The 13,222-nt window shown below is 41.6% G+C and overlaps 1 protein-coding gene across 1 annotated transcript in view; it reads right to left on the bottom strand.

Annotated features, from left to right (window-relative positions):
- NPTXR (neuronal pentraxin receptor) overlaps positions 1 to 12,891 on the bottom strand; it is a 99,214-nt gene extending 86,323 nt beyond the window's left edge. The window contains exon 1 of the mRNA XM_077452313.1: positions 12,145 to 12,891. Within this exon, the coding sequence (XP_077308439.1) occupies positions 12,145 to 12,705 (561 nt within the window). The 5' untranslated portion in view covers positions 12,706 to 12,891. The remainder of the gene's footprint in view (positions 1 to 12,144) is intronic.
- Between the last annotated feature and the right edge of the window lie 331 nt (positions 12,892 to 13,222).

Genomic DNA, 13,222 nt, shown 5'->3' on the forward strand with positions numbered 1-13,222 from the left:
TGGTATTTAAGGTACCGAAACCATGTTGGCGGGGGATTATTTTCTGTATGTTTGGTTCTGGTGGTCCTCCTGACCCAGCCCCATGGCCCTCCTGGCCTGGGGTGCGGAACTATGCATCCTGAGTCTCTGAATTTCTGGGCCTACTGATCCAAGGATGGTCTGGTGCCGTCTCATCTGAAGGGAGAGGTCCAGCAACTGAAGAACCCCAGGGGAGGACTCTTTCAGGAGAAGACCATGCGCAAGGCTGGTTTCTCTGAAGGAGACTGGAGGCTTAGTTGAAGGACGCAACCTAGATCAACACTCATATGGTATCGCCGGATCGGTTGAGAGAAACTAGTACCATATGTCAGTTCTTTAAATTTAACCACATCCCTCAGTAACACTCAAGTGTATCTCACAAGTCTGTGGGAGAGACTTTGTAGAGCACCCCACCGGCTGCTAGGCCTAGTGAGAGAGGTCTATCCGGGGGTTGTTAAATCCAGTTGTGAAACAGTTTTTATTCTCTGGATTTTCTCTTAAGATGTCCATCTTGCAATCTAAGTGCCTGAACTCACTCCTAACCCTCTACCTTCTATTGAGAGACTTTGTTTTGTTCTAAATAAATAACCCTAAAGAGGATTCAGTGTGAGTTTCAACATTCTTTGGGTCATCTACCACGGGAACCCCAAGACGGAGAAGCAGCAAGCAGGTGAGGTAACAGTAAGCCCAAATAAAACCAGCAGCTCCTTCAAGGGTCAGTGCTACATATATAATATATATATATACATACATATATATATATATATATATATATATATATATATATATATATATATATATTACAGATTGACTCAAGGTCAATGTTCCCATCAACAAAAGTTAATGTTTCACATTGTTTTTATGCTTATTTTGTAGTGGTACATGCACAAGGAAGCAGCTAAAACAGTTGTGCCTTGGTTATCCTGTTTGCCTGAACAGAGGGGAGTCCCAAGGCCTGGGGCTGGCTGGCAACTCGGGGCTATTGGATGCCTGCCCTGGGGCCACTTTTGGGCTGATTCAGGGCGGGTGCATGCCGGGCGAGCTGACAGTCTGAATGGAAGGGGGTAGGCGAGTGGCCCCAGACAGAGCGGGGATCTCCATCTACTGCTTACCCGGCGTGGCTGAGTGACATGCAAACTTCTACCTCCTGAACTGGCTCTTATGATGAACATCACACTGGTCCAATGCCGGGACGTGTGACATCCATCATAGGAGCCGCTGGTCAGGAGGCGGGCCACACTGGGTGAGTGGGAGATTCCTGCTCTGTGTAAACCGGTGGCTCTCCTCTCCTGATGGCACTGCTGTCTGATCAGGCTGCATGGGCACAGGTAAGGCTGAGCTAGTGATGGGATAGGCATTGATTAGGCTGCATAGGCACAGGTAAGGGTGAGCTGGTGATTTGATGGCCACTGATCAGGCTGCATGGGAACAGGTAAGGCTAAGCTGGTGATGGGATGGGCACTGATCAGGCTGCATTGATGCCTGATGATGAGGCTGCATTGGTGGGCACTAGTTAGGCTGCATTGATGGGCACTGGTGAGGCTGCATTGATGGGCATTGCTAATGCCCCAGCGCTGATCGCTAATCTTCCCACCCCCCTCCTGATCTCGGAAGGGGGCATCACAGGATCCAATCACAGGCTTCTCTAGCAGATCGCTGGCTTAGAGCACATGCGTGCGCTCTGAGCCAGCAAGGGGAGGGATTTTTTTGTTAATTTAATATGTGGGAGGGCTTTTCAAACTTACCTTGGGGCTGAAGCCCCCCCCGTAGAAACATTCCTGCTGGCCATACACATATAGATTGCTAACATGTTCTTTTAATAGATTCCTCAATTCATGCTACATAGCCCAGATGGATTAATTTCCCACTGCTGCTATAGTATTTTAACAGACAGCCCGCCAACTGTCAAAATATTCAAACAATGCCTGCATCTGATTGGATATGGGCTCTATTCGGCCAGCAAATTTCTGCACGGCTCTTTCAATTTTTCAGTTGCAGAATATCGAGCAGGTCATGGCCAACAGGGTCAGCCAATGAGCAAAGAATAGACAACCAGTCCAGGCAATACTCTTTAGAAGTGTACAAGAAGTCGGGTTGGCCACCAGTAAAATCACTTATATTTCAACTGCCCTGAACTATGATAAAGTGCTAAGTGAGCATGAAACACGTTATCTGGTGATGCTGTTCCCCTCTATTTGTGTTTTGTAACATTTTTTATGGATTTGCTGAAATAAAGTTGATTTTACTGGATGTGCGGACAACCAGACATCTTTGGCCTATTAAAAAACGTTATGGATGGGGCCAGCACATCTGGATGGTGTGTTATTGGAGGCGGAGATGGGAGACTGACCTAGAGCGGTGTTCACATTCATGATTAGAAGTGTAGGTTTTTATTGAAGTATTTTTTTCTCCAATTAATATTGTGATTTGCTTATACCGATATGTGTTTTTTTTTTGTATATTTGAAGTTTAATTTTAATGACAGGTCCAGTTTAAGGCTGCTATAGATGGACAGGTTTCTTATCAGTGTCATCAACAGATCACACTATAGAATTATTTTTTCTGCCTTTCTTCTTGACAATCACCATGGAAACAAACCTGTTGCAATCGTTTTTTCCGACTTTTTAATAAGCTGCTCAGATTTTCAATCTAAAATATGCAAGGGCTTCCAAAGCCACAGTGATTTGTAGCAATGCAATTAGTCATGTGGTTGCTAAAGTAAAAAAATAATTTTCAGTTTTAGTTTTATTTATTGGATATATAACTAATGAAAGTATCTAAACAATGAGACTGCCCATTTTATAAATCAAATAGATAGAGGAGACTGAGTGCTGAAATGTAGGCTATTGTTTATGAATGTTTTGGAGGCTTAAAAGACTAACATTTTCTGGAAATTCAAAATAGCTCTGTGGAAATTGATAAAACGATAATGGCTCACTAAATGAATGCAGAGAAACCACTGAGGCCTATTAGAATACAATGTACCACAAAATGCATTTCCTTGCATATTTGGGTGCAGAACCTGGTACATTACAGAACCCTCTTGAGGTGTTTTAATAATGAGAAAAAAGGGGCTTTTATACTAACATCCTACACAGGTACTCTAGTAGATTTTCACAATAACGTTCATATGAACATTTGTCTGAAAACTTTCATCAGTATATTCTATGACACGACCAATGTCTTTTGAAAATGTGCATTTAACATTCAATTTTGGAGTTAATGAATTTTCCTGAACCAAAATCACATTCACTATTAGAAATTTGTTTACTCAAGAAAAGTTTTCCACCCTGCTCCTTCAAATTTAGTCCAAACTGCTGTCCAAAACTAAAGTTGATTTTACCCTACTAACCATTAGAAGATCAAACAATTATTCCTTAAATTAAGAAATTTCAAACAAAATTCTACTAGTGTATGGCCAGCTTAAAAACTGCCCTGACTGTCAGTCACTGACTCTCTGCTATGCCCCTCCAGTGTTCACTGGAGTGCTGGGCAGGGGAGGGGCAGGAGTGGCTGGCTCAGGCTCTCAGTGGCTCGCCAGTTCAGCCTTCTTTGGGTTGATCCTGGCTATATGGTCGGGTTCTTTTCAGAGCTTGGACCGGGTTTTTGACATCAGCCGACAGCAGGCTTCATGCTGCTATTGGCTGAAAGCTGGTCACAGGAGTGCAGAACTATACGCTTGTGATCCATAGGAGAAGTATAGCCAAAAAAACTTTGGCTATACTTCTGCTTTAATGCAAAGAGTTCATTAAGGTGAAAAAAACCTTCTGCTTTTACAACCACTTTATCTTTTTTTTTTTTTTGCACCAGCATAAAATACACAAAGACACAAATACCCATATAATGTAAGAGTCAAATAATACATATAGCAAACATTTTTTTCACAGTGCCTGTACAATCTTTTTCCTAAACGCCTGAGTAGATGGAGCCTATGCAAAGATCTTTAGAAATCTTCATTAGAAATATACACTGCCAATGCTTTAAAGACCAGATACTGAAGGGGACAGTATATTATTTAAAGGAAAATGTATGAGCAGTGGTATCATATTTTATTCTATGCTGAGATTTCTTCCTGACCCTCAGAAAAAACACCAAAATGCTAGTTGTAGCTAGAGTGACATAAAATAGCATTTCTTCTCCAATGCTTCATTGCTTATTGTTATTGGGTACCAGCATAACAGGTGCCTTGACCATTCTGATAATTCAATATCTTATTGATTGCATTCTAATTCTGGGATATCGTATACTATAGGGTATTTAACAAATCCAAGAGATTTCTGAAGAGTAACATTTGGGGGCAGTCTTCGCACGCATTTGGTCTGATATTTGAGAACAGTAATGGTCCAAAAAATCTGTAAAGACAGATGGCAGATCTGCCTGAAGATACATTCAGAGTAGGAAGAGTCATGCCAGGTTAGTCATTCTTTTACACATATGATGTTTATTTGACTAAAAGATGTTGGATTAAACTTGATCACTATCAATTTTTAAAAGAGTAGCTGCCCCCTGATCCAGAGACATATCACATACACACCTGCGGAGCTGACTAATATAATCTCCTGAGAGGGGGCCTTGTGCATTCTCCATTCAATTCTACAAAGGCTTCATTTACCACTGGAGTTCGGAGTACAGAAATCCATAGGACTGCATGGGGCCTCTTCTCGCAGCTTTACAGCGTTGTATGAGATATGTCACTGGATCAAGGTGCAGTTATTCTTTTAAAAAAAATTATAGTGATAAGCTTTAAAATATAACAAAAGGTAAAACTTTAAGATAGAATGGAGGGGGATTAGAATACATCAGGTTTTTAATTTCTGTACATGTCCCCATTAGGGAGATTCACCCTCTCTATTTTTCCTGCTTACTGTTAACACTAAAAGCCCAAAATTATGAGTTGTAACCAGGGCCGGACTGACAACGCATGGGGCCCCCGGGCAATAGGAGATTAGGGGCCCCCCCAGGCAATAGGAGATTATGGGGTCCCCAGGTAATAGGAGATTATTGGGCCATACAGTATACACACACACGCACACAAACATACAGTATACACACACAGACACACAATATACACACACAGTATACACAGGCAGAATACACATACACACACTGAAAAGGTACTGGAGAGACGGGGCAGCTATAATCTTGGGATTTTTTTTAAAAACACAGATTTTTACATATTGTCCCTGGTTTTATTGAGGCTGGCAACCCTGATGGGGCCCCTTAGTGGCATGGGGCCTTCGGACAGTGCCCGAGTGCCTGAATGGTCAATCTGCCCCTGGTTGTAACTAGAACAGTAACATTTTTCAATGGGAATACCAGTGCGGGACTTTGGAGGGATTTCTTTTCACTTCCTGCTTTGGCTATGGGACAGGAACTAAATGGAAATCTCCCTAATGGGACAGAGATGGCAAAAAGGAAAACAAACAACTGATAGGGGTTACATGCCTCCATTCTCCTATCCATAATGATAGTACTAGGAAAGAAGAAATCAGTGAAATCTTTATGTTTTATGCTCTTATTTCACTTTAACACAGCAGCTCTTCATGTTATAGGGTTTACTGTTAAAGTGCCAAATAAATGATTTGTTAACCACTTGAGATCCGCGCTATAGTCAATTGACGGCTACAGCGCGGATCTCCTTTTCCGGGACTACGTCTATTGACGTCGTCCCATGTACGAGCGGCCTGCGCGCGCCCTGAGGGGCGCGCACGGCGCGCTCTGTGATCGGCGAGTCCATGAGACTCGCCTGATCACCGATCCGTGCAAGGGGTCGATCCTGACCCTTTATCACGTGATCAGCTGTCAGCCAATGACAGCTGATCAGGTGACATAACGGAGACGGTAATCGGCTAGTATTCTGCCCCCTGCCAGTGCCCACCTGCCCCCTGCAGTGCCACCCTAATAAAAAGTAAGTGCCCCCTGCCAGTGCCACCCAGCAGTGCCCATAGTGCCACCCAGCAGTGCCCACAGTGCCACCCAGCAGTGCCACCCACAGTGCCACCCACAGTGCCCACAATCTGCCTCAAAGGTGCTGCACCCCAGTGCCGCCCATCAGTGCCCAGCAGTGCCGCCCATCAGTGCCCAGCAGTGCCACCTATCAGTGCCACCTATCAGTGCCCATCAGTCCCATCTATCAGTGGTACCTATCAGTGCCCATCCGTGCCACCCATCCGTGCCACCCATCCGTGCCACCCATCCGTGCCATCTTATCTGTGCCCATCTTTGCCCATCAGTGCCGCCATATCTGTGCCCATCGGTGCCGCCTTATCTGTGCCTATTAGTGCCGCCTTAACTATGCCTATCAGTGCCCACCAGTGCAGCCTATCAATGCCCACCAATGCAGCCTATCAGTGCCCACCAATGCAGCCCATCAGTGCCCACCAATGCAGCCTATCAGTGCCGCCTAATCAGCGCACTTCAATGAAGGAGAAAAATGACCCGTTTGCAAAATTTTATAACAAACTATTAAAACATGATTTTTTTTTTTTTTGCATCTTTTTTTGTTTATTTAGCAAAAAATAAAACTCCGAGCTGTAACTAAATACCAACAAAAGAAAGCTCTATTTGTGGGAAAAAAATGATAAAAATTTCATTTGGGTACAGTGTTGTATGGCCGTGCAATTGTCATTCAAAATGCATCAGCGCTGAAAGCTGAAAATTGGTCTGGGACTGAGGGGGGTTTAAAGTGGTTGTAAACCCTTACAAACCACTTTGACCTACAGGTAAGCCTAGATTAAGGCTTACCTGTAGGTCTAAGCAATATCTCCTAAACCTATATGGTTTAGGAGATATTTGCCCGAAAACGGGCACCGCTGTCTACGGCGCATGCGCCGTAGACAGTGGCGCGCAGGTGCACTGAACGCGGCAGTTCCAAAAATGGAGCTGCCGCATTTGTCGACTCCCGTGCGCATGCGCGGGAGTGACGTCATCGCGGCTTCGCCAAATTACAGCGGCGGAGCTGCGAGAAGCCACAAGCAAGATGGATGCGGCGGACTACAGGGGACAGCGCGACCTCGCTGGCTCCTGTGTCAGGTAAGTGACACATAATGGGCTACTATGCGATCCATAGTAGTCCATTATGCTTTGCCTTTGCAGGGAATGAAAGAGGAAGTAAACTCATCAGGGTTTACTTCCTCTTTAAGTGCCCAGTAAGCAAGTGGTTAATTACGCACTACTTTATCTGCAGTGATTGATACATTTACCCAACTGAGCCACATTTGCTGCCATCTGTAAATATCTTGATTTCCCATACTTTAATAGCAAAGTTATCAGCAACATTTTAGATATTTACTGTAAATTCAATGCTATATTTGCTATCATTAACCTGTTTTAGACAATGACTTTTTTAAATAGGAAGTTTTGCTTCCGTAAGTGAATTGGTATTGATCCACTGCTCTTGACCCCTCTCCATACACATTTGCTGCACTGCAAATGAGAATTTTAGCGTAAAGTGACACTAAACAATATCTCTATTCTCTATACACATCCACTACTTAATGGCACTGTAAGCTATTTTTCATGAAATCAGTTTTTACACTTCTTTTCTCCCTACTTGTATGTCCTTTGTGAGCTTCTAAACCTTTCCTTTACGCCCTTATTTCCATTTCGTTGGATGAAGCAGTGCTTGTTAGTTGTGGTCAAGTGCACTGCTCTATGCACACAATACATCCCATAATCCATAGTCCCTAGTCCATCTCACCAGCTGTCTTTAGTACCATAAGGATATGTTAGTCTTCATCAAGTCTTAACACAGTTCCCAGTGCATTCTGTCTTCATTTTATTAACACTGACTGCTCAAGCCCTGACAAAGGGAGGCACTTTTTTTCCCCCTGAAATCAGTTGACTGTATTTGATGTTCTTAACCATTAAATGTTTCAAAAAGTCAGTCAAGTGAGATGATCCCATATACCAGGCAGTCCTCAGAACACGTCCAAGACTTTTCCATCTGGCAAGAACTTGTTGCTTTTAAAGAGGTAAAAGCCTCAGTCCAGAACAGAGTCCACTCATGCACTCATATAGATCAAGGATCTGCTTCTTTGAAGGAAAAATCTTTTTACAGTAGATCCATCAGAACCAACTCTCACTTTTATCAGTCCAGCGTTATCACACACACATCAGGCTCTTTAAAGCGGAACTGCAGTCTGCTCACATAATTTGTAATAAAAACATCTTTGCCATTCTGAAGCTTCCCTCCCACCACTTTGCATATTATTTTATATATACTATGATTCTGTACTTGCCAAATATTCTGCAGAAATCTCCCTCCACCAAGTCTTTCTGCAACCATTTTAACCGTGGGCAGCTGAAGCTGCTGCCTGTTTACTTCCTGGATTTACATAGACACACCTCCAACTCTGCAGCTCTCATTGGCCCTCTTATGACTCACCCCCCTCTCCTTTCCTGGCAAACTCTCAGGAGAGGGAGAGAGAGCTGTGCATGGTGTCATAAATCTAGGCTTTTTACCAGACAAGAAAAATGAAGTGGGCTGTATAAGATATTTACTGGCAGAAAAAAATGTTTTACTATCCAAAGTTAAAACAACAAGGGCAGATGATGAATAGATGCAAAGATGAAAAAATGACTGAAGTTCCACTTTAATCAGTTGTAGACACTTCCTGTCCCAACAAAGGGATAAAGAGGTAAAACCTGGACTTTTATTTCATATATTAATAAGGGGGGACTCAGTGCATCCCTCTTGGTCAGTAGGGACAGACTACATTTCCTCTCATTTCAAACTGTCCAAAGTAACTTGCAGTCTGCCAAAGGCCTGTTCCAAACAAACACCTAGAAAGGTATTTATCTACATATATACTTTAAGGCTCAGGCTACACATGGCATTATATATAAAGCTTTGCTAGTGGGATTTTTACTTCCAGTCCAGCTGAAATCAACTCTAAAGCCCCATACACACTATCAGATTTTCTGCTGAATTTCTCCTTCAGATTTACCAAAACCATATAATATGAGGTCAAACCTTAGGAGTTTCAATGTGTATGCAATCAGGCAGGCCCTTCTACTACATGGTTTTGGTAAATCTGAAGGAAAAACTCAACAGAAATATGATAGTGTGTATGGGGCTTAAGGGAAGCAAGATGTCAACATTATTAGGTTTAATTAAAAATGCAAAAAGCTATAGGCAAAGTACATGAACCCATAACAGGTAATCAGCCATCTTCTTTCATTGCTTTGACATGTCTAAACAGCTGAAATCTTGATGTATTACTTAGACGGTGATTAAAGTCTGTACTGCATATAATTAGTCCAATATATGGAAACAAAAAACAAATGTATATTTTTTTATACCACAAACTCATTTTTCCCCTCGGATCTATGTATATATTATTCAATATGGTGCTCTTCAAGCCTCTGCCAGTTCCTTAGCAGGGGGTGACTGCCTATTAGAAAGACAGTACTCAGCATCATTTTACTCAATCGATTCTCCAGGTTGTAATGGAAAGAGAACTGTGTCCCTGAGAAACAGGAAGTCTACCCACAGGAGAATCAGGATTGAGGAGATGTGTTAATGAGATGGCATAGTGAGCTTGCTGGAGGGGGGCCAGAAATGGGATGTGGAATTAATTATTGATAAATGCATAATTTACAGATGTTTATCAGACAGTGATGATAAGAGACACAGTTATTAACCAAGTAGAAATTCTTTAGCTATAAATGATATTTAACAATAGCTGAGATACCCTAAGGCATCACAAGCAAGCAGAAGCTATTTCCTATTTTACCAAACTAAAGAGATTTAGGAATCATTTTTTGGAACAGTATGAATTATCACCTTTTTCTTGTTAAATAGATGTCTGCTTATAACTAGCGCAACCTAACAAACTCAGCTGTATCAGATGCATTTTTTTCAATATGTTTTAAATTAAAAGGCTTAAAATAATAAGAAAATAAATTTGTACTATTACCATCGTCTTACTTAAAGCATACCTGAAACATGCACAATGTTCAATCTGGTCTTTGTGCGATACTACTTAATATGCCGCCAATACTGACATTAGGATTGATTTGTGAGTCTGAAATAATCGCCTCTCGGGCTATAGTTAGCGAACAGAAAATGCATCACTTAGGCAAATCTGGCAAATCTCATCTTCTTCAATGATTGTGAATTATCAATTTGCTTCACTAAACGCATTCAGATTTCTCCAACCTGTGGATGAATCCAGGCAATCACAATTTATGAATCGCATGATGCTCTGCACATTGGACAAATCTTCATGTGCATATTTAAGCAAGATGTAAATTTATGAATCAATGAAAAATATGGACTTGGACATATTTGTCTAATTCATAACTCCCTGAAAATATAAGACTGCACAGAAATTGGATTAGAATCACCAGTTTTCATATCTCTAGTTAAATTATGTAAATTTCTGTCATATACAAGTCGCAGTTACTTTATATCACTATATTTTTTCAACTTCTGCAAATACAGGTATATTATATTAGGAGTTTATAGCCAGGCTAGAGACAAATGAATGTGCATTTTTTGCTTTGTGTCTGCCTGTTCATTGGGACAGACTTGGTTTATTCCGCTTGTATAGGGGATGCTCATTACACTGTCTATGCAAATAAATCCGCCCCCCCCCCCCCCCCCCCTTAATGTAAAATGTCTTTATACTTCCAGCTAAAGTGACTAAATGACTTCTATCGAGTAATATCAGATACAGGGTTCGTTGGTTTCAGTTTAGGTCTATTACACCAAAAGACACAGACAGACAGAGGAAACAATTCCATCTCTGATAATGAACCATGAGAGTGAATGGATCTGCTGCCACACTAACCTGCTGTCATTCATTCAGCTCCAATATTTTACTACAATTTCATAGGAGCACAGAATTCATGAAATGTATACGAAACACAGGATTGTATATATGAAGGAAGAAACTAATCATAGTGTATATGTCAGGGTAGCACACATTTGCTAGGAAATTAAAATGAGCCTAAGTCTTGTTATATGTGTATGTAATAAAATGGAAATGTACAATATAAAATTATAGATCGATAGATAGATAGATAGATAGATAGATAGATAGATAGATAGATAGATAGATAGATAGATAGATATAATAATTGATTGGATGATAGATAGATAGATAGATAGATAGATAGATAGATAGATAGATAGATAGATAGATAGAACAATTGATTGGATGATAGATAGATAGATAGATAGATAGATAGATAGATAGATAGATAGATAGATAGATAGATAGATAGATAGATCAATAGATAGATAGATAGATAGATAGATAGATAGATAGATAGATAGATAGATAGATAGATCAATAGATAGATAGATAGATAGATAGATAGATAGATAGATAGATAGATAGATAGATAGATAGATAGATAGATAGATAGATAGATAGAACAATTGATTGGATGATAGATAGATAGATAGATAGATAGATAGATAGATAGATAGATAGATAGATAGATAGATAGATAGATAGATAGATAGATAAGAATGACCCTAGTTTTGTTATATGTGCATGTACTAAAATAGAAATGTGCAATATAAATATATAAATGCATAGACACATAAATTGATTGATTGGATGATAAATGATTGATAGATGTTAAGATAGATAGAAAATTATGGAAGATTTATAGATCGATAGATAGATAGACAGACAGACAGACAGATAGGTAGATAGATAGATAGATAGGTAGATAGCTATGATTATAGCACTGTTTAATCGTTAAGAACAATTTATTTTGTTCTAATAATATATACTTTATTTTTAATGAAAATGTTTCATATTTTTACTTGATTTTGCAATTGAAGATCCTTTATAACAGCTCCCACCACCTCCCTTTGTGTACCAAACAGGTTGTAGTAGAGTCAGGTGTAACCATTAATGATGGGGATGAATCTATGACACCATGCTTCCACCCATTACTAGCACTCATTCATCTCTCTCCTCTATATGACAGACAGCCAGGATAGGTAGTCTGCCATGGATTTTTTATGAAGACACATTTTAGGATGGTGTCATTAAACCCTCTTCTCCATGTAATCCATATGATGACATGCCATGTCTGAACATTCCTCACCCCACACACATCATCGCTCATTACTAGTTGTAGAGACTCCGTTTTTCTGCTCACCTCAATTTTTTCAATGCGATCCTTCAGCGTCCTGACCGCCTCCTCCAATTCCTGCACCGCCTGTGGGGAGTCGAGGGGCAGATCCCCCATGGCTCCTTCCTTGGGACCCCATCCATCGGCCCCCTCCTGGTAGCCCTTGTCCAGGCCGTTCTCACAGCGGCTCAGCTTGCCGGTGAGCTCCCGGATGGCCTCCTGGTCGGTGAGGATCTGCTTCTTCTGCTGCAGCATGGTGTGCCGGAGCTGCTCGGCGGTGTTCTGAAGGGTGAGGAGCTCTTCTCCGGCAGGTTGGGGGGAGTCTCTCTGGACATCAGAGGGGCACTCCATGGCTAAGGGGGTGCAGATGAGTCTACTGAAGCTGGGGGCAGACTGGCTCTTGGATCCTGGGAGCTCCAGGAAGGCGTCCTTTGATCCGTACAGAGTCTTGACACCATGGAGAGCTCCCAGGCTCTTCTCATTGGGAACGGCTGGAGCCGACTCATTTTCAGCACCAAGGACAGGTCCCTTGGCGGCGGGGTGGACGCTGGCTATAATGCATATGATGGCACCTAGGAATGCAAGCATTCCGGCCACCAGTAAGACGGCCAGAAACTTCAGGGTGACAGCTACAGGGGGGCGATCTAAGAAAAGAGGAGCTGAATGGAGGTGATGGGCAGAGGAGGATCCCTCACTGCATAGAGCACCAGATGGGGAGAGCTGCGACCACACCGAGCCCCCTCTATACAATGCACAGCCGATGCTTGGTCTCTGACTTAGGAAGGGAGGAGAGGGTTACACGTCATTACTCCCTCCCCACCCCCACTTTCATCATTTTTTTGTTATTTCTCTAGCGAGTTAGCAAGGCATCTTTTAACCCCTTAACTCTTCCACCAGGCTTGATGTACAGGGAATGTGATATTTATAGAGATCCCATTAGAAATGACATGTGGGAACTGATTTATGCAGCATCATCCTCATGCATTGCTCTTTTATTGACACGCTATTTAAATAACAAATACATTTTAATACACAAGACAAATATATTGATGATTTCTTACAGCATTCTCGACAAGCGTAGGAAGACATTTATTATTGAATAGAT

Source organism: Lithobates pipiens, unplaced genomic scaffold (assembly GCF_037356315.1).
Source record: "Lithobates pipiens isolate NorthernLeopardFrog02 unplaced genomic scaffold, aLitPip1_a1.2 Scaffold_23, whole genome shotgun sequence".
NCBI classification, from domain to species: domain Eukaryota; kingdom Metazoa; phylum Chordata; class Amphibia; order Anura; family Ranidae; genus Lithobates; species Lithobates pipiens.